At 44.1% G+C, this 23,746-nt stretch overlaps 1 protein-coding gene across 1 annotated transcript in view; it reads left to right on the top strand.

The window, feature by feature from the left end:
* Nucleotides 1-22,600, top strand: part of LOC311101232 (endothelin-converting enzyme 2-like) — a 72,604-nt gene extending 50,004 nt beyond the window's left edge. Inside the window, exons 9-19 of the mRNA XM_084142344.1 lie at nucleotides 3,129-3,271; nucleotides 10,730-10,844; nucleotides 12,799-12,909; nucleotides 15,575-15,673; nucleotides 15,868-15,945; nucleotides 17,847-17,950; nucleotides 18,258-18,368; nucleotides 18,516-18,583; nucleotides 18,744-18,934; nucleotides 19,318-19,413; nucleotides 19,830-22,600. Coding sequence (XP_083998470.1) covers nucleotides 3,129-3,271; nucleotides 10,730-10,844; nucleotides 12,799-12,909; nucleotides 15,575-15,673; nucleotides 15,868-15,945; nucleotides 17,847-17,950; nucleotides 18,258-18,368; nucleotides 18,516-18,583; nucleotides 18,744-18,934; nucleotides 19,318-19,413; nucleotides 19,830-20,006 — 1,293 coding nt within the window. The 3' untranslated portion in view covers nucleotides 20,007-22,600. The remainder of the gene's footprint in view (nucleotides 1-3,128; nucleotides 3,272-10,729; nucleotides 10,845-12,798; nucleotides 12,910-15,574; nucleotides 15,674-15,867; nucleotides 15,946-17,846; nucleotides 17,951-18,257; nucleotides 18,369-18,515; nucleotides 18,584-18,743; nucleotides 18,935-19,317; nucleotides 19,414-19,829) is intronic.
* The last annotated feature ends 1,146 nt before the right edge of the window (nucleotides 22,601-23,746 follow it).

Below are 23,746 nucleotides of genomic sequence, written 5' to 3'. Positions count from 1 at the left end.
AGAAACTTTGAACATCCCACGGAGCACCATTTTAAATCCATTATTATAAAATGGAACGAATATGGCACCACAACAAACCTGCCAAGAGAAGGCCGCTCACCAAAACTCACAAACCAGGCAAGGAGGGCATTAATCAGAGAGGCAACAAAGAGACCAAAGATAACTCTGAAGGAGCTGCAAAGCTCCACAGCAGAGATTGGAGTATCTGTCAATAGGACCACTTTAAGCCGTACGCTCCACAGAGCTGGGCTTTACGGAAGAGTGGCTAGAAAAAAAGCCATTACTTAAAGAAAAAATAAGCAAGCACGTTTGGTGTTTGCCAAAAGGCATGTGGGAGACTCCCCAAACATATGGAAGAAGGTACTCTGGTCAGATGAGACTAAAATTGAGCTTTTTGGCCATCAAGGAAACTCAAAAAGGCAGTTTCAGTCTTCCAGAGATTTCAGACTGGGACGGAGGTTCACCTTCCAGCAGGACAATGACCCTAAGCATACTGCTAAAGTAACACTCGAGTGGTTTAAGAGGAAACATTTAAATGTCTTGGAATGGCCTAGTCAAAACCCAGACCTCAATCCAATTGAGAATCTGTGGTATGATTTAAAGATTGCTGTACACCAGCGGAATCCATCCAACTTGAAGGAGCTGGAGCAGTTTTGCCTTGAAAAATTGGCAAAAATCCCAGTGGCTAGATGTGCCAAGCTTATAGAGACATACCCCAAGAGACTTGCAGCTGTAATTGCTGCAAAAGGTGGCTCTACAAAGTATTGACTTTGGGGGGGGGGGGGGGGTGAATAGTTATGCACGCTCAAGTTTTCTGTTTTTTTTGTCTTATTTCTTGTTTGTTTCACAAAAAAAAATATTTTGCATCTTCAAAGTGGTAGGCATGTTGTGTAAATCAAATGACACAAACCCCCCCAAAATCAATTTTAATTCCAGGTTGTAAGGCAACAAAATAGGAAAAATGCCAAGGGGGGTGAATACTTTCGCAAGGCACTGTAGGTGCCAAGCCGAATTTCTTTAGCCTCCTGAGGTTGAAGAGTCTCTGTTGCGCCTTCTTCACCAAACTGTCTGCGTGGGTGGACCATTTCAGTTTGTCGTGATGTGTACGCCAAGGAACTTGAAGCTTTCCACCTTCTCCACTGCGGTCCCGTCGATGTGGATAGGGGGGTGCACCCTCTGCTGTTTCCTGAAGTCCACGATCGTCTCCTTTGTTTTGTTGACGTTGAGTGAGCGGTTATTTTCCTGGCACCACACTCCCAGAGCCCTCACCTCCTCCCTGAAGGCGGTCTCGTCATTGTTGGTAATCAAACCTACTACTGTTTTGTCATCTGCAAACTTGATTATTGAGTTGGAGGCGTGCTTGGCCACGCAGTCATGGGTGAACAGGGAGTACAGGAGGGGGCTGAGCACGCACCCTTGTGGGAACCCAGTGTTGAGGATCAGCGAAGTGGAGATGCTGTTTCCTACCTTCACCACCTGGGGGCGGCCCGTGAGGAAATCCAGGACCCAGTTGCACAGGGCGGGGTTCAGACCCAGGGCCTCAAGCTTGATGATGAGCTTGCAAGGTACTATGGTGTTGAATGCTGAGCTATAGTCAATGAACAGCATTCTTACATAGGGATTCCTCTTGTCCAGATGGGATAGGGCAGTGTGCAGTGTGATGGCGATTGCATCGTCTGTGGATCTATTGGGGTGGTAAGCAAATTGAAGTGGGTCTAGGGTGACAGGTAAGGTAGAGGTGATATGATCCTTGACTAGTCTCTCAAAGCACTTCATGATGACAGAGGTGAGTGCTACAGGGCGATAGTCATTTTGTTCAGTTACCTTTGCTTTCTTGGGTACAGGAACAATGATGGCCATCTTGAAGCATGTGGGAACAGCAGACTGGGAAAGGGAGAGATTGAATATATCCATAAACACACCAGCCAGCTGGTCTGCGCATGCTCTGAGGACGCGGCTAGGGATGCCGTCTGGGCCGGCAGCCTTGCGGGGGTTAACATGCTTAAATGTCTTAATCACGTCGGCCACGGAGAAGGAGAGCCCACAGTCCTTGGTAGTGGGCCTCGTCAGTGGCACTGTGTTATCCTCAAAGTGGGCGAAGAAGGTGTTTAGCTTGTCTGGAAGCGAGACGTCGGTGTCGGCGACGTGGCTGGTTTTCCTTTTGTAGTATCGTGACAACACTAATTTTTAAACATGTTACAACGCATCATAAGGATTGTCCAAAACAACAGGTACTGTATGGACTGTACACAGTCTCTTTGGTGTGCATTAAAGACCAAACAATTAAACAACAGCCTCCACCCCCCAGAAAATACTTTGTTTTTTATCCCATCATCTCTCTCCCTCCCTGCTCTGTGCTCAGCTCCCATGCTCTGGATTAAGGCAGTGGGATGAGGGTCTGGGGCTGAGGGTTTTACTGTAATACCCCTACAGACCCTCCAGGATAGGGGCGGCTTTAATTGAGTCTGGGACCTGGAACGCAAATATGAGGGCTCCTCTCACTGTTTTGTGTCTTTGTCTCTCTCTGTATCTGTCGGTCTCTCTCTCTCTCTCTGTCTGTTTCTAAATATTATGGATACTTTGGTCCACTTTGAAGGGATAGTTTACTAATCAAACTCTTCTCCAGAAGTGTGCACTTGTTCACTCCCAGTAATGCATTTAAACCCATTGGATTGGAGCAAGCATGGCTGGAGGGAATTTCCACAATATTCCTTACACCAGTCCATTCCTTTTAAATCCATGACAGGGAGTGTATGAGTGCAAACTTCGGGAGAAGGGTAGAGAATCGGAATGTAGCCTAAATCACACAAAAAGTTTGTCAGACTGTTTCAAACCTGAAATACAGTCTAATGTTCTTGCGTGGGTGGTATAGTGGTTAGTCCACCATCTATATGGAGGGAATTCCCACAGCTTAAAAAAACAAACAGTGTTGAGATATATTGTGTGGATCCAACAATATGCCTCATGAATTGGATACATAGACATAACTTCATATTTTCACATACAAAATTATGTGGGACACGGACTCCTTTCGACATGAGGCAACTTTTGTTCAGAAAATGTCTATACACTTTGTTTTTGTTTTGAACTGTCTTTTTCACAAGGGCTCTAACCTCTCTTGCCCTCAGCTGCTGGCTCCAGCGGTGGACTGGCTGGACTACCTGTCCTCGGCCCTGTCCCCCCTGGACCTGAACGACACAGAGCCTGTGGTGCTATATGCCAAGGAGTACTTGCAGCAGGTGTCTGACCTGATCAACAAGACCGAACGCAGGTAAGGACCTGGAAGGAACTCAAGCTGGTCGCCTTATCCCCGACAGCCAAAGATCAGGTCACATGGTCAGGAAATACTCCAGCCCCACCCGTAACACACTGTGTCATAGCTGAATGGGCTACCATGCACCATGTTAAGGGCCTGAGGTTTTTCCTGACTGCATAATCTGACAAGGAAAAACTCCTGCCCTACCAGTTTTTTGTCATGAGTCTTGTCCTGGAGGCAGAACTGAGTGATTTCTGCTGCACAAGGTTAGGTTTAAAATCTGATTTTATGACTTTGTGGCTGTGCCAGCTAGTGACCACTCTGCAGAGCTGCCTCCAGAACAAGATTCATGACAAAAAACGCTAACCTGCTACAATACACCCCATAGGGGAACATTTGTCTTTATGACTTGATTTTCTGATTGTAAACTGGTTTTCTGATCGACAAGACATCATATAACCAGATTACAACTAAGTGGTCTCTTACAACCAGGAAAATAGGTTTTTTTCATGACAAGATCAAGATGGGTAATATGTACTTCTTTTTATTGCTATCTGGTGAAATATTAACATAACAACCAGATAGCCATATTTTTCCATTTGCTAGAAAGGCATTAACTAACGTTACGGTAACACTTTCTATGAAGCCCGTGTGCATAATGCATTATACAGCATTATAATGCACCATAATAAAATAATAATGCAGTATTAGCTTAGTTAGACACACTTATAATGTAACAGTGCTTCATAACTGCAGGTCACTTTTCCTCAAGGATCATACAGCATTATAATGACCATTAGTGTGATGCATTTCTAACGTTTTTGTCAATGAGCAGTTTCTCTCAACAAGTGGCATTTGTTTTTTTTTAGGTGAGCGCTGATGCCGCCCTGTGATAAGCAGTGCCCACTTTGTCAAAGGCAAGGACGCAAAATATTTTGATTGTCCATTCCCAGCGCGCCTCTCCAGGGTGCTGTTGGAGAGACGCATCTCTGCGGCGCTCCATCAACTTTCCTCCCCAATATTCACATAACATAAATCATGTAGCAGATATACTGTAGTATATGATAGAAAGAGTATGTGGCCTTTTCTGTAGCCTACAGGCTGGAGAAAAAATGAATGACAATGTAATGAGACGGACACTATTTACATCATGCATGTTTCTCCGATCAAATAGCCTAATCTAAATGGCGCTCAATCAAATACAAAAATGTGCTGTCATGTTATCAAACATGTCTTAAAAACATGCCCCACCCAACAAAAAAAGTATATATAATATACATATTATTTCGTCTCTGTGTTTCATAATTTTCCTTCAATTCGTAAGAGGCTGAATGTATCTCACAGGAGAAAGCATCTGAGCGAGCGAAACAGCGCCTCTCTGTCTCTCTACGTGTAGGCCACCATTAATTCATACATTGTTGTGCCCCTGGCCTGAGAAGATGGAAGTTCAATATGTAGCTAGATGTAGAAGGCTAATGTTAAGTAGCTAACGTTGCCCATGAATGGAAGTTAGGCTAGCGTGCAAGCATTTTAGCCAGGTAGCCAAGGACAACAAAAAATAAAAACATTTACTGTATGACAGTGATAGACCATTTCGTCAACATGAAAGAGAGGAGGATGGCATTGACATTTCTCTACAAGTAAGGTAAGTCAACATGTTTTTCTACTCGCACAAACGCGCACGCGCACACACACATAAATCAGAACCATGGACAGCCACATCACATCATATTTTCATATTTAGCTTATGTTGATTGGCCAAAATAGTTTTGGTATCTTTTAGTTGTCACTGTATTAGACTGACATGCTGACCACACCGCTCGCATTACCTGCAATAAATCTACACATACATGTTATTCAATCATTTCATCCAAACTGCTCGCTCGCGTCAATGAGCGTCTGCGTAGCAAGGCGCTAAAATTGAACTTGGTTCTATGTTTTACACGTGACGCTCTGCAAGTCCCGCCTCTCCCATCTCCTCATTGGTTTTTAAGAGCATATACCCACATGGGTGATGGAAAGCTGAACTGAGGTCCACACTCCAGTCCAGTTGGTGGTGGTAATGCACATTAAAGTTGGTTGCCAACCGCCATATAAAGTCCAAAGAAGAAGACTGAAGGAGGAGAGATTACTAGAAACTAACTAGGTTTACCCTTTTATCTGTGGCTTAATTGTCAGAGTAGAAGACCTTGTGCATTTCAGGTAAAATAACAACCCAATGTTTATATCCCAGGACAAATTAGCTAGCAACAGCAAAGAGGCACTGAGTTTGAAGGTAGGCCTTGAAATACATCCACAGGTACACCTCCAATTGACTCAAATGATGTCAATTAGCCTATCAGAAGCATCTAAAGCCATTACATCATTTTCTGGAATTTTCCAAGCTGTTTAAAGGCACAGTCAACTTAGTGTATGTAAACTTCTGACCCACTGGAATTGTGATACAGTGAATTATAAGTGAAATAATCTGTCTGTAAACAATTGTTGGAAAAATTACTTGTGTCATGCACAAAGTAGATGTCCTAACCGACTTGCCAAAACTATAGTTTGTTAACAAGAAATGTGTGGAGTGGTTGAAAAACGAGTTTTAATGACTCCAACCTAAGTGTATGTAAACTTCCGACTTCAACTGTAGATGGTCGTTCATAACATTCAATTTCAGGCTACACCTCAGTAAGCACGGACCGATGCCGACGCCTTTTGGATGTCTTTTTTTGTGCAGTCCGGACTGGCCTTGATTTCCACATCCAAGGACATTGGTTTTTGGTCCTGAACCAAACATAGACCAATCATAGACGTCTATGTTTGGTTCAGATTTTGTCCGGTCTGGACCAGCCTTGATTTGGCCCAGACATTGATGTACACTACCGGTCAAATGTTTTAGAACACCTAGTCATTCAAGGGTTTTTCTTTATTTTTACTATTTTCTACATCATATAATAATAGTGAAGACATCAAAACTATGAAATAACACATATGGAATCATGTAGGAAACAAAAAAGTGTTAAACTAATCAAAATATATTTTATATTTGAGATTCTTCAAATAGCCACCCTTTGCAGAACAGCAATGACCTGCCCTGACCTTAGCTTTGCTAGCATTTACATTTACATTTAAGTCATTTAGCAGACACTCTTATCCAGAGCGACTTACAAATTGGTGCATTCAACTTAGGATAGCCAGTGGGACAACCACCCTTTTATTAATTTTTTTAATGGGGGGGTTGGGGGAGGCGGGGGGTAGAAGGATTACTGTTATACTATTCCAGGTATTCCTTAAAGAGGTAGGGTTTCAAGTGTCTCCGGAAGGTGGTCAGTGACTCCGCTGTCCTGGCGTCGTGGGGGAGCTTGTTCCACCATTGGGGTGCCAGAGCAGTGAATAGCTTTGACTGGGCTGAGCAGGAACTGTGCTTCCGTAGAGGTAGGGGGGCTAGCAGGCCAGAGGTGGATGAACGTAGTGCCCTCGTTTGGGTGTAGGATCAGAGCCTGAAGGTAAGGAGGTGCCGTTCCCCTCACAGCTCCGTAGGCAAGCACCATGGTTTTGTAGTAGATGCGAGCTTCAACTGGAAGCCAGTGGAGTGTGCGGAGGAGCAGGGTGACATGAGAGAACTTGGGAAGGTTGAACACCAGACGGGCTGCAGCGTTCTGGATAAGTTGTAGGGGTTTAATGGCACAGGCAGGGAACCCAGCCAACAGCCAGTTGCAGTAATCCAGACGGGAGATGACAAGTGCCTGGATTAGGACCTGTGCCGCTTTCTGTGTAAGGTAGGGTCGTACTCTGCTATAGAGCATGAACCTGCAGGATCGGGTCACCGCTTTGATGTTAGAGGAGAACGACAGGGTGTTGTCCAGGGTCACGCCAAGGTTCTTTGCACTCTGGGAGGAAGACACAATGGAGTTGTCAACCGTGATGGCGAGATCATGGAGCGGGCAGTCCTTCCCCGGGAGGAAGAGCAGCTCCATCTTGCCGAGGTTCAGCTTGAGGTGGTGATCCAACATCCACACTGATATGTCTGCCAGACATGCAGTGATGCGATTCGCCACCTGGTTATCAGAAGGGGGAAAGGAGAAAAGTAATTGTGTGTCGTCTGCGTAGCAATGATAGGAGAGACCAGGTGAGGATATGACAGAGCCAAGTGACTTGGTGTATAGAGAGAATAGGAGAGGGCCTAGAACTGAGCCCTGGGGGACACCAATGGTGAGAGCACGTGGTGCTGAGACAGATTCTCGCCACGCCACCTGGTAGGAGCGACCTGTCAGGTAGGACGCAATCCAAGAGTGCGCAGCGCCGGAGATGCCCAACTCGGAGAGGGTGGAGAGGAGGATCTGATGGTTCACAGTATCAAAGGCAGCAGATAGGTCTAGAAGGATAAGAGCAGAGGAGTGAGGGTTAGCTTTAGCAGTGCAGAGAGCCTCCGTGACACAGAGAAGTGCAGTGTCAGTTGAATGACCAGTCTTGAAACCTGACTGGTTTGGATCAAGAAGGTAATTCTGAGAGAGATAGCAGGAGAGTTGGCTAGAGACGGCACACTCAAGAGTTTTGGAGAGAAAAGAAAGAAGGGATACTGGTCTGTTGTTGTTGACATCGGAGGGATCGAGTGTAGGTTTTTTGAGGAGGGGTGCAACTCTCACTCTCTTGAAGATGGAAGGGACATAGCCATCGGTCAAGAATGAGTTGATGAGCGAGGTGAGGTAAGGAAGAAGGTCTCCGGAAATGGTCTGGAGAAGAGAGGAGGGGATAGGGTCAAGCGGGCAGGTTGTTGGGCGGCCGGCCATCACAAGTCGCAAGATTTTATCTGGAGAGAGAGGGGAGAAATAAGTCAAAGCATAGGGTAGGGCAGTGTGAGCAGGACCAGCGGTGTCATTTGACTTAATAAATGAGGATCAGATGTCGTCAACCTTCTTTTCAAAATGGTTGACGAAGTCATCCACAGAGAGGGAGGAGGGAGTGGGATGAGGAGGAGGATTCAGCAGGGAGGAGAAGGTGGCAATGCGCTTCCTAGGGTTAGAGGCAGAGGCTTGAAATTTAGAGTGGTAGAAAGTGGCTTTAGCAGTAGAAACAGAGGAAGAAAATGTAGAGAGGAGGGAGTGAAAAGATGACAGGTCCGCAGGGAGTCTAGTTTTCCTCCATTTCCGCTCGGCTGCCCGGAGCCCTGTTCTGTGAGCTCGCAATGAGTCGTCAAGCCACGGAGCGGGAGGGGAGGACCGAGCCGGCTGGGAGGATAGGGGACATAGAGAGTCAAAAGATGCAGAAAGGGAGGAGAGGGTTGAGGAGGCAGAATCAGGAGATCGGAGGGAAAATGATTTAGCAGAGGGAAGAGATGATAGGATGGAAGAGGAGAGAGTAGCGGGAGAGAGAGAGCGAAGGTCGCGACGGCACATTACCATCTGAGTAGGGGAAGAGTGAGTAGTGTTGGAGGAGAGCGAGAGAGAAAAGGATACAAAGTAGTGGTCGGAGACTTGGAGGGGAGTTGCAGTGAGATTAGTAGAAGAACAGCATCTAGTAAAGATGAGGTCAAGCGTATTGCCTGCCTTGTGAGTAGGGGGGGACGGTGAGAGGGTGAGGTCAAAAGAGGAAAGGAGTGGAAAGAAGGAGGCAGAGAGAAATGAGTCAAAGGCAGACGTAGGGAGGTTAATGTCACCCAGAACTGTGAGGGGTGAGCCATCCTCAGGGAAGGAACTTATCAAGGTGTCAAGCTCATTGATGAACTCTCCAAGGGAACCTGGAGGGCGATAAATGATAAGGATGTTAAGCTTGAATAGGCTTGTGACTGTGACAGCATGGAATTCAAATGAGGAGATAGACAGATGGGTCAGGGGGAAAAGAGAGAATGTCCACTTGGGAGAGATGAGGATTCCTGTGCCACCGCCGCGCTGACCAGATGCTCTCGGGGTATGCGAGAACACATGATCAGACGAGGAAAGAGCAGTAGGAGTAGCAGTGTTTTCTGTGGTAATCCATGTTTCCGTCAGCGCCAAGAAGTCGAGGGACTGGAGGGTATTATAGGCTGAGATTAACTCTGCCTTGTTGGCCGCAGAACGGCAGTTCCAGAGGCTGCCGGAGACCTGGAACTCCACGTGGGTCGTGCGCGCAGGGACCACCAGATTAGAGTGGCAGCAGCCATGCGGTGTGAAGCGTTTGTATGGCCTGTGCAGAGAGGAGAGAACAGGGATAGACAGACACAGTTGACAGGCTACAGAAAATGCTACAATAATGCAAAAGAGATCGGAATAAAATTAACTAAACATCTGGGGAAGCGAGAGAACGGGGCACCATGCTTTACGACCACTGTTGTGTCAATTAAATCTGCAGAATGTTTTACTTTACTGAAAGCAAACAATGACCACTTTATAATTGTATGTTAACAGTTTATATTGTATTATATCAGTCTGCCTCGTGCATTTCATCACTTCACCTTAAGCAATCAAAGATGACCTTATAGTGGCTTACAAGTATATTATAACACACCACAACAAAGATTATGATGCAGAGGGCTCCCGAGTGGCACAGCGATCTAAGGCACTGCATCGCAGTGCTTGAGGCGTCACTACAGCCCCGGGTTCGATCCCAGGCTGTGTCAAAGCCGGCCGTGATTGGGAGACCCATGAGGCGGTGCACAATTGGCCCAGCGTCGTCCGGGTTAGGGGAGGGTTTGGCCGGCCGGGATTTCCTTGTCCCATCGCACTCTAGCGACTCCTTGTAGTGGGCTGGGCGCATGCAAGCTCACTTCAGTCGCCAGCTGAACAGTGTTTCCTCTGACACATTGGTGCTGCTGGCTTCCGGGTTAAGCAGTGTGTCAAGAAGCAGTGCGGCTTGGCACGGTTGTGTTTCAGAGGATGCATGGCTCTCGACCTTCGCCTCTCCCGAGTCCGTAGGGGAGTTGCAGCAATGGGACAAGACTGTAACTTCCAATTGGATATCATAAAATTGGGGGAAAAAAATAAATAAAAATATTATGATGCAGTAATAATGATGTGCTGCTCGTTGACATAAATGTTAGAAATGCCTCACACTAATGGTCATTATATTGCTGTATGATCCTTGAGGAAAAAGTGACCAGTAATTATGAAGCACTATGCTGCTGTACATTATAAGTGATTATGATTATACTATTGGTATATAGAAATATGAGTCTGAGTCTTTGTGTGTCTACTGTATAACTAAATACTGCATTATTACTCTATCATAGTACATGTATATTGCTGTATAATGCATTTTGCATATGGTCTTCATAGAAAGTGTTACCAAAATTCCTTATACAACCTGACCTGACCATAATGTCATGAAATACGCCATAATGACGTCCCTGCAACCAGTTCTGCCAGTCATTGGATTGCCCCGACCATTGACTGTCGTTGTTGTTTCTTTGCTTATCCTTGCAACCCACTTGTCCTCATATTTCCTCTTTCTCCCCGTCTGTCCTCATTTCTCCCTGTCTTTCCCCGTCACTCCTCGTCTCTCCCCATCTCTCAGCCTGCTCAACAACTACATGATCTGGAACCTGGTGCAGAAGGGAGCATCCAGTCTAGACCAGCGCTTTGAGAACGCCCAGGACAAGCTGCTAGAGAGCCTGTATGGAACCAAGAAGGTGTGTTTTTAGGTCTGAGTCCTAAATGGCACCCTATTCCCTATGTAGTGCACTACTTTTGACTAGGGCCCATAGGGCTCTGGTTAAAAGTAGTGCACTAGGGAATAGGGTGTCATTTGGGACACAAATGTATTCTTACTTACAGTGCCTTGCAAAAGTATTCATCTCCCTTGGCTTTTTTCCTATTTTGTTGCATTACAACCTGTAATTTAAATTGAGTTTTATTTGGATTTCACGTAATGGACATACACAAAATAGTGCAAATTGGTGAAGTAAAATAAAAATAAGAACATTTTTCAAAAAATTCTAAAAGATAAATAACGGAAAAGTGGTGCGTGTATATGTATTCACCCCCTTTGCTATGAAGCCCCTAAATAAGATCTGGTGCAACCAATTACCTTCAGAAGTCACATAATTAGTTAAATAAAGTCCACCTGTGTGCAATCTAAGTGTCACATGATCTGTCACATGATCTCAGTACATATACACCTGTTCTGAAAGGCCCCAGAGTCTGCAACACCACTAAGCAAGGGGCACCACCAAGCAAGCGGCACCATGAAGACCAAGGAGCTCTCCAAACAGGTCAGGGACAAAGTTGTGGAGAAGTACAGATCAGGGTTGGGTTATAAAAAAATATACGAAACTTTGAACATCCCACGGAGCACCATTAAATCCATTATTAAAAAATGGAAAGAATATGGCACCACAACAAACCTGCCAAGAGAGGGCCGCCCACTAAAACTCACGGACCAGGCAAGGAGGGCATTAATCAGAGAGGCAACAAAGAGACCAAAGATAACCCTGAAGGAGCTGCAAAGCTCCACAGCGGAGATTGGAGTATCTGTCCATAGGACCACTTTAAGTCATACACTCCACAGAGCTGGGCTTTACGGAAGAGTGGCCAGAAAAAAGCCATTACTTAAAGAAAAAAATAAGCAAACACGTTTGGTGTTTGCCAAAAGGCATGTGGGAGACTCCCCAAACATATGGAAGAAGGTACTCTGGTCAGATGAGACTAACATTGAGCTTTTTGGCCATCAAGGAAAACGCTATGTCTGGTGCAAACCCAACACCTCTCATCACCCCGAGAACACCATCCCCACAGTGAAGCATGGTGGTGGCAGCATCATGCTGTGGGGATGTTTTTCATCGGCAGGGACTGGAAAATTGGTCAGAATTGAAGGAATGATGGATGGCGCTAAATACAGGGAAATTCTTGAGGGAAACCTGTTTCAGTCTTCCAGAGATTTCAGACTGGGACGGAGGTTCACCTTCCAGCAGGACAATGACCCTAAGCATACTGCTAAAGCAACACTTGAGGGGTTTAAGGGGAAACATTTAAATGTCTTGGAATGACCTAGTCAAAGCCCAGACCTCAATCCAATTGAGAATCTGTGGTATGACTTAAAGATTGTTGTACACCAGCGGAACCCATCCAACTTGAATAGTTATGCACGCTCAAGTTTTCTGTTTTTTTGTCTTATTTCTTGTTTGTTTCACACAAAAAAATATTTTGCATCTTCAAAGTGGTAGGCATGTTGTGTAAATCAAATGATACAAACCCCCCAAAAATCAATTTTAATTCCAGGTTGTATGGCAACAAAATAGGAAAAATGCCAAGGGGGGTGAATACTTTCGCAAGCCACTGTGTGTCATTAATTAACCCTGCTTCAGGAAATACCTTGTTAGGGCCGGTTTCCCAGACACAGATTAAGCCTAGTCCTGGACTAAAAAGGAATTTCAATGGAGATTCTCTGTTGAGCATGCTTTTTAGTCCAGGACTAGGCTTAATCCGTGTCAGGTGATTTTTATGTGAGACTGTTTTTGGGCTCATAACAAGCAATATGTGCTACCTCAGCACACTTACAGTACACACACTTTTCACAACCAAAAGTATAAACAGCTGGTGAGATACTTATCCCGGTTGTGTGTGTGTTTGTGTGTGTTCGCTCAGTCCTGCACACCTCGATGGCAGACCTGCATTGGGAACACAGATGACACGCTCGGCTTTGCCCTCGGAGCACTCTTTGTCAAAGCAACGTTTGATAAACACAGCAAAGAGATTGTGAGTATGATTGGTGCACAACTGCATTTACGTATATTCAAGTCTCGGTGGTGTTTTACCATGGTGAACGATACATGACTGTCCCCTAGTGGTTACCATGTGTAGGCCTAGTGAAAGGTCATCATAAGAGGATCCTATTTGCTAAGACATTATTATAATTTTCATGAAAATGCTATTTTAAATGCTTATGAATACCTACAGTGCATTCGGAAAGTATTCAGACCCTTTAACTTTTTGTTACGTTACAGCCTTCCTTATCAATCTACACACAATACCCCGACATCCCAGCAAACAATTTCTAGTTAGCTTAGCATTCCCAGAATGTTAGTCACAACGTTACCTGAACGTTTGCCAGAGATTCCCAGGGATGTTCCCATGACATTTTTTTCCATTAAGGTTTGGTTAACACATTCTAGAAACGTCAAAAACAAGCATTTGTCATTTTTTCCAAAATGTTCCCATAACCATTATAGTATGTCCTTCTACTAATGTTGATCAAATAATGTTTTTTGTTGCAATTTCATAAACATAAATGTTTTAATTATTTGTATTTAACCTTTATTTTGACATATTGAGACAAAGGTCTCTTTTCCAAATGTGCAATGTATAATACAATGTAAAATACACATTAAACACTATACAATGCATTCGGAAAGTATTCAGACCCCTTCCCTTTTTCCACATTTTGTTACGTTACAGCCTTATTCTAAATTGGATTTAAAAACAATCCTCATCAATCTACACACAATACCCTACAATGACAAAGCAAAAACAGATTTTTTGAAAATTTAGCTAATTGATAATTTTTTTTAAACAGTTACCTTATTTAAGTATTCTGACCCTTTGCTATGAGACTCGAAATTGAGCTCAGGTGCATCCTGTTTCCATTGATCATCCTTGAGATGTGTCTACAACTTGATTGGAGTCCACTTGTGGTAAATTAAATTGATTGGACATTATTTGGAAAGGCACACACCTGTCTATATAAGGTCCCACAGTTGACAGTGCATGACAGAGCAAAAACCAAGCCATGAGGTCGAAGGAATTGTCCGTAGAGCTCCGAGACAGGATTGTGTCGAGGCACAGATCTGTGGAAGGGTACCAAAAAATGTCTGTAGCATTGAAGGTCCCCAAGAACACACTGGCCTCCATCATTCTTAAATTGAAGAAGTTTGGAACCACCAAGACTGTTCCTAGAGCTGGCCGCCGGGCCAAACTGAGCAATCGTGGGAGAAGGGCCTTGGTCAGGGAGGTGACCAAGAACCCGATGGTCGCTCTGACAGAGCTCCAGAGTTCCTCTGTGGAGATGGGAGAACCTTCCAGAAGGACAACCATCTCTGCAGCACTCCACCAATCAGGCCTTTATGGTAGAGTGGCCAGATGGAAGCCACTCCTCAGTAAAAGGCACATGACAGCCCACTTGGAATTTGCACCTAAAGACTCTCAGACCATGAGAAACAAGATTCTCTGGTCTGATGAAACCAAGATTGAACTCTTTGGCCTGACTGCCAAGCATCACGTCTGGAGGAAACCTGGCACCATCCCTACGGTAAAGCATGGTGGTGGCAGCATCATGCTGTGGGGATGTTTTTCTGTGGCATGGACTGGGAGACTAGTCAGGATCAAGGGAAAGCTGAACGGAGCAAAGTACAGATAGATCCTTGATGAAGACCTGCTCCAGAGCACTCAGGACCTCAGACTGGGACCAAGGTTCCCTAAGCACACAGCCAAGACAAAGACAACGCAGGAGTGGCTTCGGGACAAGTCTCTGAATGTCCTTGAGTGGCCCAGCCAGAGCCTGGACTTGAACCCGATCGAACATCTCTGGAGAGACCTGAAAATAGTTGTGCATTAACGCTCCCCATCCATCTTGACAGAGCTTGAGAGGATCTGTAGAGAAGAATGGGAGAGACTCCACAAATACAGGTGTGCCAAGCTTGTAGCATCATACTCAAGAAGACTTGAGGCTGTAATCTCTGCCAAAGGTGCTTCAACAAAGTACTGAGTAAAGGGTCTGAATACTTATGTAGATATGATATTTCAGTTTTTTATTTGTTGATAAATTTGCAAAAATTTCTACAAACCTGTTTTTGCTTTGTCATTATAGGGTAATGTGTTTAGATTGATGAAGATTTTTTTTTTATATACATTTTAGAATAAGGCTGTAAAGTAACAAAATCTTGAAAAAGTCAAGGGGTCTGTATACTTTCTGAATGCACTGTATAAATGCTTTGTAAAATGTTAGAAATGCTTATGAATTGTAAAGCTTATAATGTTCATATTTATTTTCAATTATTATAAATTATTACAATGAATGAAATACTAATTTAGTAATAGTTCCCTGTTCTGCAGAGGGGAGAGAAAAATATAGAGAAAGTAGAGACTGGATAAAGGAGAGAAAATTGAATATTAAGTGGAAGATTTTTATTGGGTAGAGGAAAGAGGGGCAAGGAAGGGGAGAGAGAGGAGTCACAGAGGGCAGTTTATACAGGTTTGAAATAGACTGCAAGCATTCTTGGTTATTATCATATTTCGGGAGAGATGAGCCGGTTCAGATTGCCTCAGGTATTTAGTCCATATCTGAGTGTAATTGTAAAAGAAGGATCTACATCTTTCCCTCTTTCTTCCATGTTACATTTAATGTCTGTCTCTCACCCACTGTCAGGCAGAGGGTATGATCAATGAGATCCGTACTGCCTTCAAAGATACTCTTGATCACCTCAAGTGGATGGACAAACAAACGCGTCAGGCAGCCAAGGACAAGGTCAGTTGTCACCTACTGGATAGTGTGTGTGTGTGTGTGTGTAAGAGAGAGAGTGATGTGGGTTTACAGGTTACAATACAGTCATTGGAATAGATTGAGATGGCCCTCTTTGTCCAGACCTCCAAATAATGGAACCAGGAAGTTTCTTGTCCCCTTTTGACCTCTCTTATCCCTTTTGCTCCCTTGGTCTTCAGGCGGACGCCATCTATGACATGATTGGATTCCCTGACTTCATCCTGGACCCCAAAGAACTGGATGATGTTTATGACGGGGTGAGTTAGTGCCTTTTTGTTGAGTTGTGTCATGATTGAACCCCATACAGTGGGGAAAAAAAGTATTTAGTCAGCCACCAATTGTGCAAGTTCTCCCACTTAAAAAGATGAGAGAGGCCTGTAATTTTCATCATAGGTTCACGTCAACTATGACAGACAAATTGAGAAAAAAAATCCAGAAAATCACATTGTAGGATTTTTAATGAATTTATTTGCAAATTATGGTGGAAAATAAGTATTTGGTCACCTACAAACAAGCAAGATTTCTGGCTCTCACAGACCTGTAACTTCTTCTTTAAGAGGCTCCTCTGTCCTCCACTCGTTACCTGTATTAATGGCACCTGTGTGAACTTGTTATCAGTATAAAAGACACCTGTCCACAACCTCAAACAGTCACACTCCAAACTCCACTATGGCCAAGACCAAATAGCTGTCAAAGGACACCAGAAATAAAATTGTAGACCTGCACCAGGCTGGGAAGACTGAATCTGCAATAGGTAAGCAGCTTGGTTTGAAGAAATCAACTGTGGGAGCAATTATTAGGAAATGGAAGACATACAAGACCACTGATAATCTCCCTCGATCTGGGGCTCCACGCAAGATCTCACCCCGTGGGGTCAAAATGATCACAAGAACGGTGAGCAAAAATCCACGAACCACACGGGGGGACCTAGTGAATGACCTGCAGAGAGCTGAGACCAAAGTAACAAAGCCTACCATCAGTAACACACTACGCCGCCAGGGACTCAAATCCTGCAGTGCCAGACGTGTCCCCCTGCTTAAGCCAGTACATGTCCAGGCCCGTCTGAAGTTTGCTAGAGTGCATTTGGATGATCCAGAAGAGGATTGGGAGAATGTCATATGGTCAGATGAAACCAAAATATAACTTTTTGGTAAAAACTCAACTCGTCGTGTTTGGAGGACAAAGAATGCTGAGTTGCATCCAAAGAACACCATACCTACTGTGAAGCATGGGGGTGGAAACATCATGCTTTGGGGCTGTTTTTCTGCAAAGGGACCAGGACGACTGATCCGTGTAAAGGAAAGAATGAATGGGGCCATGTATCGTGAGATTTTGAGTGCAAACCTCCTTCCATCAGCAAGGGCATTGAAGATGAAACGTGGCTGGGTCTTTCAGCATGACAATGATCCCAAACACACCGCCCAGGCAACGAAGGAGTGGCTTCGTAAGAAGCATTTCAAGGTCCTGGAGTGGCCTAGCCAGTCTCCAGATCTCAACCCCATAGAAAATCTTTGGAGGGAGTTGAAAGTCCGTGTTGCCCAGCGACAGCACGAAAACATCACTGCTCTAGAGGAGATCTGCATGGAGGAATGGGCCAAAATACCAGCAACAGTGTGTGAAAACCTTGTGAAGACTTACAGAAAACGTTTGACCTGTGTCATTGCCAACAAAGGGTATATAACAAAGTATTGAGAAACTTTTGTTATTGACCAAAGACTTATTTTCCACCATAATTTGCAAATAAATTCATTATAAATCCTACAATGTGATTTTCTGGAAAAAAATGCTCATTTTGTCTGTCATAGTTGACGTGTACCTATGATGAAAATTACAGGCCTCTCTCATCTTTTTAAGTGGGAGAACTTGCACAATTGGTGGCTGACTAAATACTTTTTTTCCCCACTGTACATTGACCCCTGTGATTTCTTCAAAGAAGTTGAAGGTGAAATGACAAGGACACTTTTTGATGTTTCTGATCAGTGAGTAATTCTCTATTGCCCCTGTCTGTCTGTCTGTCTGTCTGTCTGTCTGTCTGTCTGTCTGTCTGTCTGTCTGTCTGTCTGTCTGTCTGTCTGTCTGTCTGTCTGTCTGTCTGTCTGTCTGTCTGTCTGTCTGTCTGTCTGTCTGTCTGTCTGTCTCTCTCTCTCTCTCTCCACAGTATGACGTCTCGGAAGACAACTTCTTCCAGAACGCACTCAACTTCTACAACTTCTCTGCCAGGGTGATGGCCGATCAGCTCCGCAAGCCGCCCAACAGGGACCAGTGAGTCTTCATCACCTACACTCATCATCACCATCGTCATTCGATCGGAAATTGCACTCTATTCCTTATAAAGTGCAAAAATTGGACTCTGGTCAAACACTACATTAATTGAGATGCTGTTTGCTCCAGTGGTGTCTGGTGTCACGGAGGACGGGCTCATTGTATTGGCTTGAACGGAATGAATGGAACGGTATCAAACACATACCATTCCATTCATCCCATTCCAGAAATGACAATTAGCCGTCCTACTTTCACCAGCTTTCACAGGTTTGCTTTTTTACACACGTCTCTGCCACCTTCCTTCTAGATGGAGTATGACCCCTCCCACAGTCAATGCCTACTACATGCCCACCAAGAATGGCATTGTCTTCCCAGCTGGAATCCTTCAGGCACCCTTTTATGCACAGGATCACCCCAAGTGAGTGAGTGAGTGAGTGTGTGTGTGTGTGTGTGTGTGTGTGTGTGTGTGTGTGTGTGTGTGTGTGTGTGTGTGTGTGTGTGTGTGTGTGTGTGTGTGTGTGTGTGTGCTTGCTTGCTTTTCTGACCCCATGAAAATTCTCTGCAGAGCACTGAACTTCGGGGGGATCGGAGTGGTGATGGGACACGAGCTCACTCATGCCTTTGATGACCAGGGTTGGTGTCCGCATTTAACAGATTCCACAGAACTCATGGATGCATCCTCACAAACACCCAATGACAAACACATACCGGCATGCATGCACAGACATGATTACTAGGTGTGCATGTTTGTAAAGATCGTTTTTGTATTTTAAGATAATTTTTCCTTAATCAGGCAGGGAATACGACAAAGACGGGAACCTTCGGCCATGGTGGCAAAATTCCTCTGTGGAAGCATTTAAGAACCGCACGGAATGCATGGTGGAGCAGTACAACGGGTTTACCATCAATGGGGAGCATATAAATGGCAAGCAGACGCTGGGAGAGAACATTGCTGACAACGGAGGCCTAAAGGCAGCCTATAAGGTGAGTGTATCTCCCTACTTGATAACACATTTAGTTGCTCACATACTGTCTGGGGAGTAACTTAGTAATCACTGTAGTAATTATTAGCTGTAGTAAAGTAAAGTTATTTTGTAACAGTAATGGGGTTGAGCGGTTATTGCTCAACCCCATTACTGCCAAATCCATTGCTATGTAATTATAAAGCAATTACATAGTTACTACTATGTAAAATGTTACTATGATGTTTTTACTACAGTTATTATAGTGTTACTTCCCAAGGTGGCAGTGGTGGGATCCAGGACAGCATGACTCTTATTATACTATACTCTAACTATACTTCACCTCAGGGCCAGCAGAGGGGCGGTTAATGTTTCTATAGTAATGGGTTTTTCTGTTGTGTTCAGGCGTACCAGGCATGGGTGCAGGAGAACGGTGAGGAGAAGAGGCTGCCAGCAGTCAACCTGACCAATGACCAATTATTCTTTGTGGGATTTGCCCAGGTGGGTGATGGGAGTGTCAACAAGATTCATTACACACATCCTAATAGAGTTCATGTATCAAATACTCATGATTAGGGCTCGGGGTTTGCCTGACCATGTCATAAGCTATAAAACTAGTGGCCAGAGTTTTTCCTTGTCAGGTCATGCTCTCAGGATGAACTCCTGGCCCTACGTCTTGCTATAAGGGAGTGAAATGAGAGTGAATTCACATGCATTTGGGGGTGATATTAAGAGTGGAATATTACAACTACTGTTGGAGAGGAGAAGTGGACTATCAAACAAATAAAGTTCAAACGAATAAAACCCAATTTTGGAAACAGAGTGAGTATAATATGCAACAGTTGGGAGGACGGATAGGGGAATAATCTAGCTACTTCCTGTTTTACTTATTGAGGGACCCTTTCTTCTTCTCTCAGGTGTGGTGTTCCGTGCGAACCCCGGAGAGCGCCCACGAAGGACTCATGACGGACCCCCACAGCCCCCCAAAATACCGCGTCATCGGCACCCTCTCCAACTCGCCAGACTTTGCTGAGCACTTCCAGTGCCCCACTGGCTCCCCTATGAACTCGGGTCACCGCTGCGTGGTGTGGTAGGGCCTGGGAGAACCAGTGGGGGGTGCTGTCTGTGGAAGCTGCATGGGGAACCAAGAGGAGGATGAAGAGAACCTCTAACTAATCATCTGAACTTTTTTATTTGTTCTTTTATTTTGTATGTACATGATGCTGGATCACTAGTGGTTTGTTGGTAGAGCAGGACAGACTCCAGGTGAGCGAGAGGGAGGTGCGTGGAGAGAAATGTTGTCATCTGCTGATGTCTGCGTAATTCCAGTGTTATGGTATTTTTCCTCTGTCTCCACGCCCCAGTCACACCCCCCCACCCCACTAACTGGTGGGGCACAAAGGCACGTTTTATTTATTGTTTGCTGGACTTGGTAGGGGGCCGGGGAGGAGGAGCCACTAGGGGCTGTCTATCCCCTCCCCTTTCTCTATGCTTCTGTGTTGTCACTGTCCTCGCTGTATGCCCTGTTTACAATTTAAACCGGAGCCCTCTATTGACTTAGGGCTCTCACTGAAGGCACTGTGACATCACAGGATGGGTTCAGCTGCCTTTGTGACCTCGCAGGAAGCGCAGAAACTTGGCTGTGACATCACAGGATGGGTTCATCTGCCTCTGTGACCTCACAGGAAGTGCAGAAACTTCACTGTGATTGAACATTGTATATGGCTTCATCTCAAATGTCATCCCTATATTACTTACTTGCCTTGAGGCACATAAGGCATCCACAAGGGAGCACCACTGCTTCTGGTCTGCATTCCCGATATAGTATACACATAGTACTATGTGGCTCTGGTAAATAGTAGTGGCCTATGGGGTGTCATTTGTATAGGGTGTCATTTGTTCTACTGCTCATTTATACAAAATCACTGGACAGGTGAAAGCAATATTGAAGCCTACTGATAGGCATTGCCACCATATCACTTATAGCTATCCCATTTCTTAAAGATCGGTGGCGAGCAGTTTGAATACATAGGAAAGCCACTTAACAATGTTGATCCAACCAGGAGTAGGGTGACGTTGCCCCTAGACGCTGATCTTGGTTCAGTTTCCCCACTAATGGTTAAGGTTAGGATTGAGGGAGGGAAAGCTGATCGTAGATCTTTACTTAGGGGAAACATCACCCTAGAGCATCCAACCACTAGATGGGCAAAGGTCCCTCTGGGACCTACAGACAGTGCTGGACTGGCTGTGACACCTGTTGTAGGGACACTCACCACTTGCTTACCTGTGTGTTTTAGTTGTTGTTGTTGTTGCTGCTGTTGTTGTTATTGGCATATTCTTGAAGTTGACAAAGTTGAAATGAGATTCTCATTTTTAAAACTGCTTTTTGCCAAATATCTTTTTTTAAAAGTTGTGTTCCTAGTGTCCAGTTGATTCTTTGTTTTTCTGTACGCTAAGGGAGTGAAGTTCAGTGTGTGTGTGTGAACAGCCTTCAAAGCTTCTTTGATGTTTACTATGTTTAAGCTGTCAGCTTCATTGCGAAAGGACAATTTGTGCGTGTGTGTGTATGCACGTGGTTGTGTGGGTGCGTGAGCTTGTATGTGTGTGTGCATCCATGCATGGGTGTGCACGTGTGCATATGTGTGCAGATTGCTTTGATACTTCATCCCCACTTACGTTGAACTATCAACAATGTCAAGTCAGCTGCAGTGATTTCACCTCACATTCCAAAAAAAACACTAATTTGAAATGAATGGATATGTTAAAGGAATAACTAATTGTTTGTACATCCTCCACTCCAAAGTGCTTCAGACTGTCTGTTCGTGAGTCAGGGTGGGTACAGGATACCTTTGTTAATCAGGTTACTGTTGGACTCTTGTTTAATCAAGCTATGTTACTGTTTTATCTCTAGTTGCTCCTGTCAGCACTTTGCAAGGTTGTTTCACTACAAGACACTACAACGCAACACTAGTCCTTCAATGCAGATGGAGTTGTGTTATCTAATGTAAGACAATGAGGTGAACCAATTGGATCAGTTGATATTGGCTGCAATCAGAAGCCCTCCTGTTAGGTGAACTGCCCTAGTAAGAGAGAGTTTCAGAAAAATCTGCCCATTCAATTTCACAACAATAAAGGACGCTATGATGCATCCTTCCAGTTCATTATAACGGTCATTCTCGTACATTTTGTGAAATCAAATATCTAACACAGAGAGTTAGTTATGTCTATTCTACACAACACATTTCTAGCTGAGCGTTGTGCCCTCCAAGCTCGAGGTTCACACGGGCAGGAGTTAGAGGTTAGGGGGAAGTAGTGCTTACACGTAGAGGGTTGGTCAGGGTTAGCCTTGAATATTTACATCATGAAATACAGATCTATATTTAAAGTGCAAGCAAAAATGTTTACTTGAAAGTGTGTAAAAGCCTTTAATTATCCAGGTAATGCCATTAAGTGTTCTCTCTTTGGTCTGATGTGCTGTGTACCTGTCTGTCACTGTCACTCCACAATTCTCTTCTTTCTTCAGCCATCTAGTCATACACTTTTCACGCTATTTGCCAATCTGAACTGTATTGTCCTTTCCAGCACTGTTGCAGCAACTAGGATTGATACGTGATTAGTGCAGCTTGGTTCCACTCAGCTCAGAAGTGTTAAAAGGATATTAAAGCCTGGTGAAGAGAAAGCTGTTTTACTTACTTAGTCCTTTTCATTCTTTTTTTAAATATATTGTTTTTTTGAACATATAAAGAAATACAAATTACAAATTGAACAGATGCATCCTTTTATCCCCTAAACTTGTTAAGGGGAAGGAGGTATTTCAACAACAAAAGCAGCATACATACAAAACTAAAATAAATTAAAACGCACAACTGGAAATAATAATATATAAATATACATATATGTACACATACAAATACATACACAAAAATAAATAAAATATCACAACATACTAACCCTTCCCTCCCACACGCTCTCATATTCCCTGTTGGCCAACATTCTTATTCCTGATCAATAGAAGGCAACTGTTCAAAAAAGGAAATTAAAGGCTGCCATCTCAAGAAAAAGTTATCAGTACAACCTCTCAAAGTGTATTTCATTTTTTTGTGAGTGTAGAAAAGACATTAGACCTTTCAACCAGGCTGATACAGTGGGAGGTTTGGAGGATTCCCAATTAAGCAAGATCTGCCAGCAGGCTATGAGGGAAGCAAACGCTACAACGTCTGCTTTACTTTTAGTGAGACTAGGCAACAAAGATGGAACTCCAAATACAGCTATCAAAGGACAAGGCTGCAGGTCAATATCTAGAATTTGAGAGAGAGTATTAAAAAAGGATGACCAATACTCAGACAGCTTAGAACATTAATAAGATGTTTGTGTGTGTGGTCTGCCGGAGTGATTGAACATCTATCACGTGTAATTTGTGTCTGGGAGGAATTTACTACGTTTTTCTTTGGTGTAGTGAATTCTGTGCAAGACCTTGAACTGAATTAAACTTAACCGAGCACATGAGGATCTGGAGTTAACCCTAAGAAGGGCCTCCTCCCACCAGTCATCTGTAAGTTCAAGTTCACTACCCCAGTCTGTCTTGATTTTGTTTATTGAAAAGGGTTCAGAGGAAAGTTGGGAAAATGAGAGCGAACAAAGTTACGGGCCTGAAAATAGCGGAAAATATTAGAATGAGCCAGATTACATTTATCTACGAGATCATTAAAACTGGCAAAATTCCCATTTAAAAATAAATCTTTGAAACATACCAAACCTCTCTCTCGCCACAAAACAAAAGTCTGGTCGAGTTTGGAGGGTAAAAATAGGTGGTTGTTACAAATAGGGCTTACAA

The sequence above is a fragment of the Coregonus lavaretus genome (assembly GCF_964263955.1).
Source record: "Coregonus lavaretus genome assembly, chromosome: 26".
NCBI classification, from domain to species: Eukaryota; Metazoa; Chordata; class Actinopteri; order Salmoniformes; family Salmonidae; genus Coregonus; species Coregonus lavaretus.
This window is presented reverse-complemented; position numbering and strand designations above follow the sequence as displayed.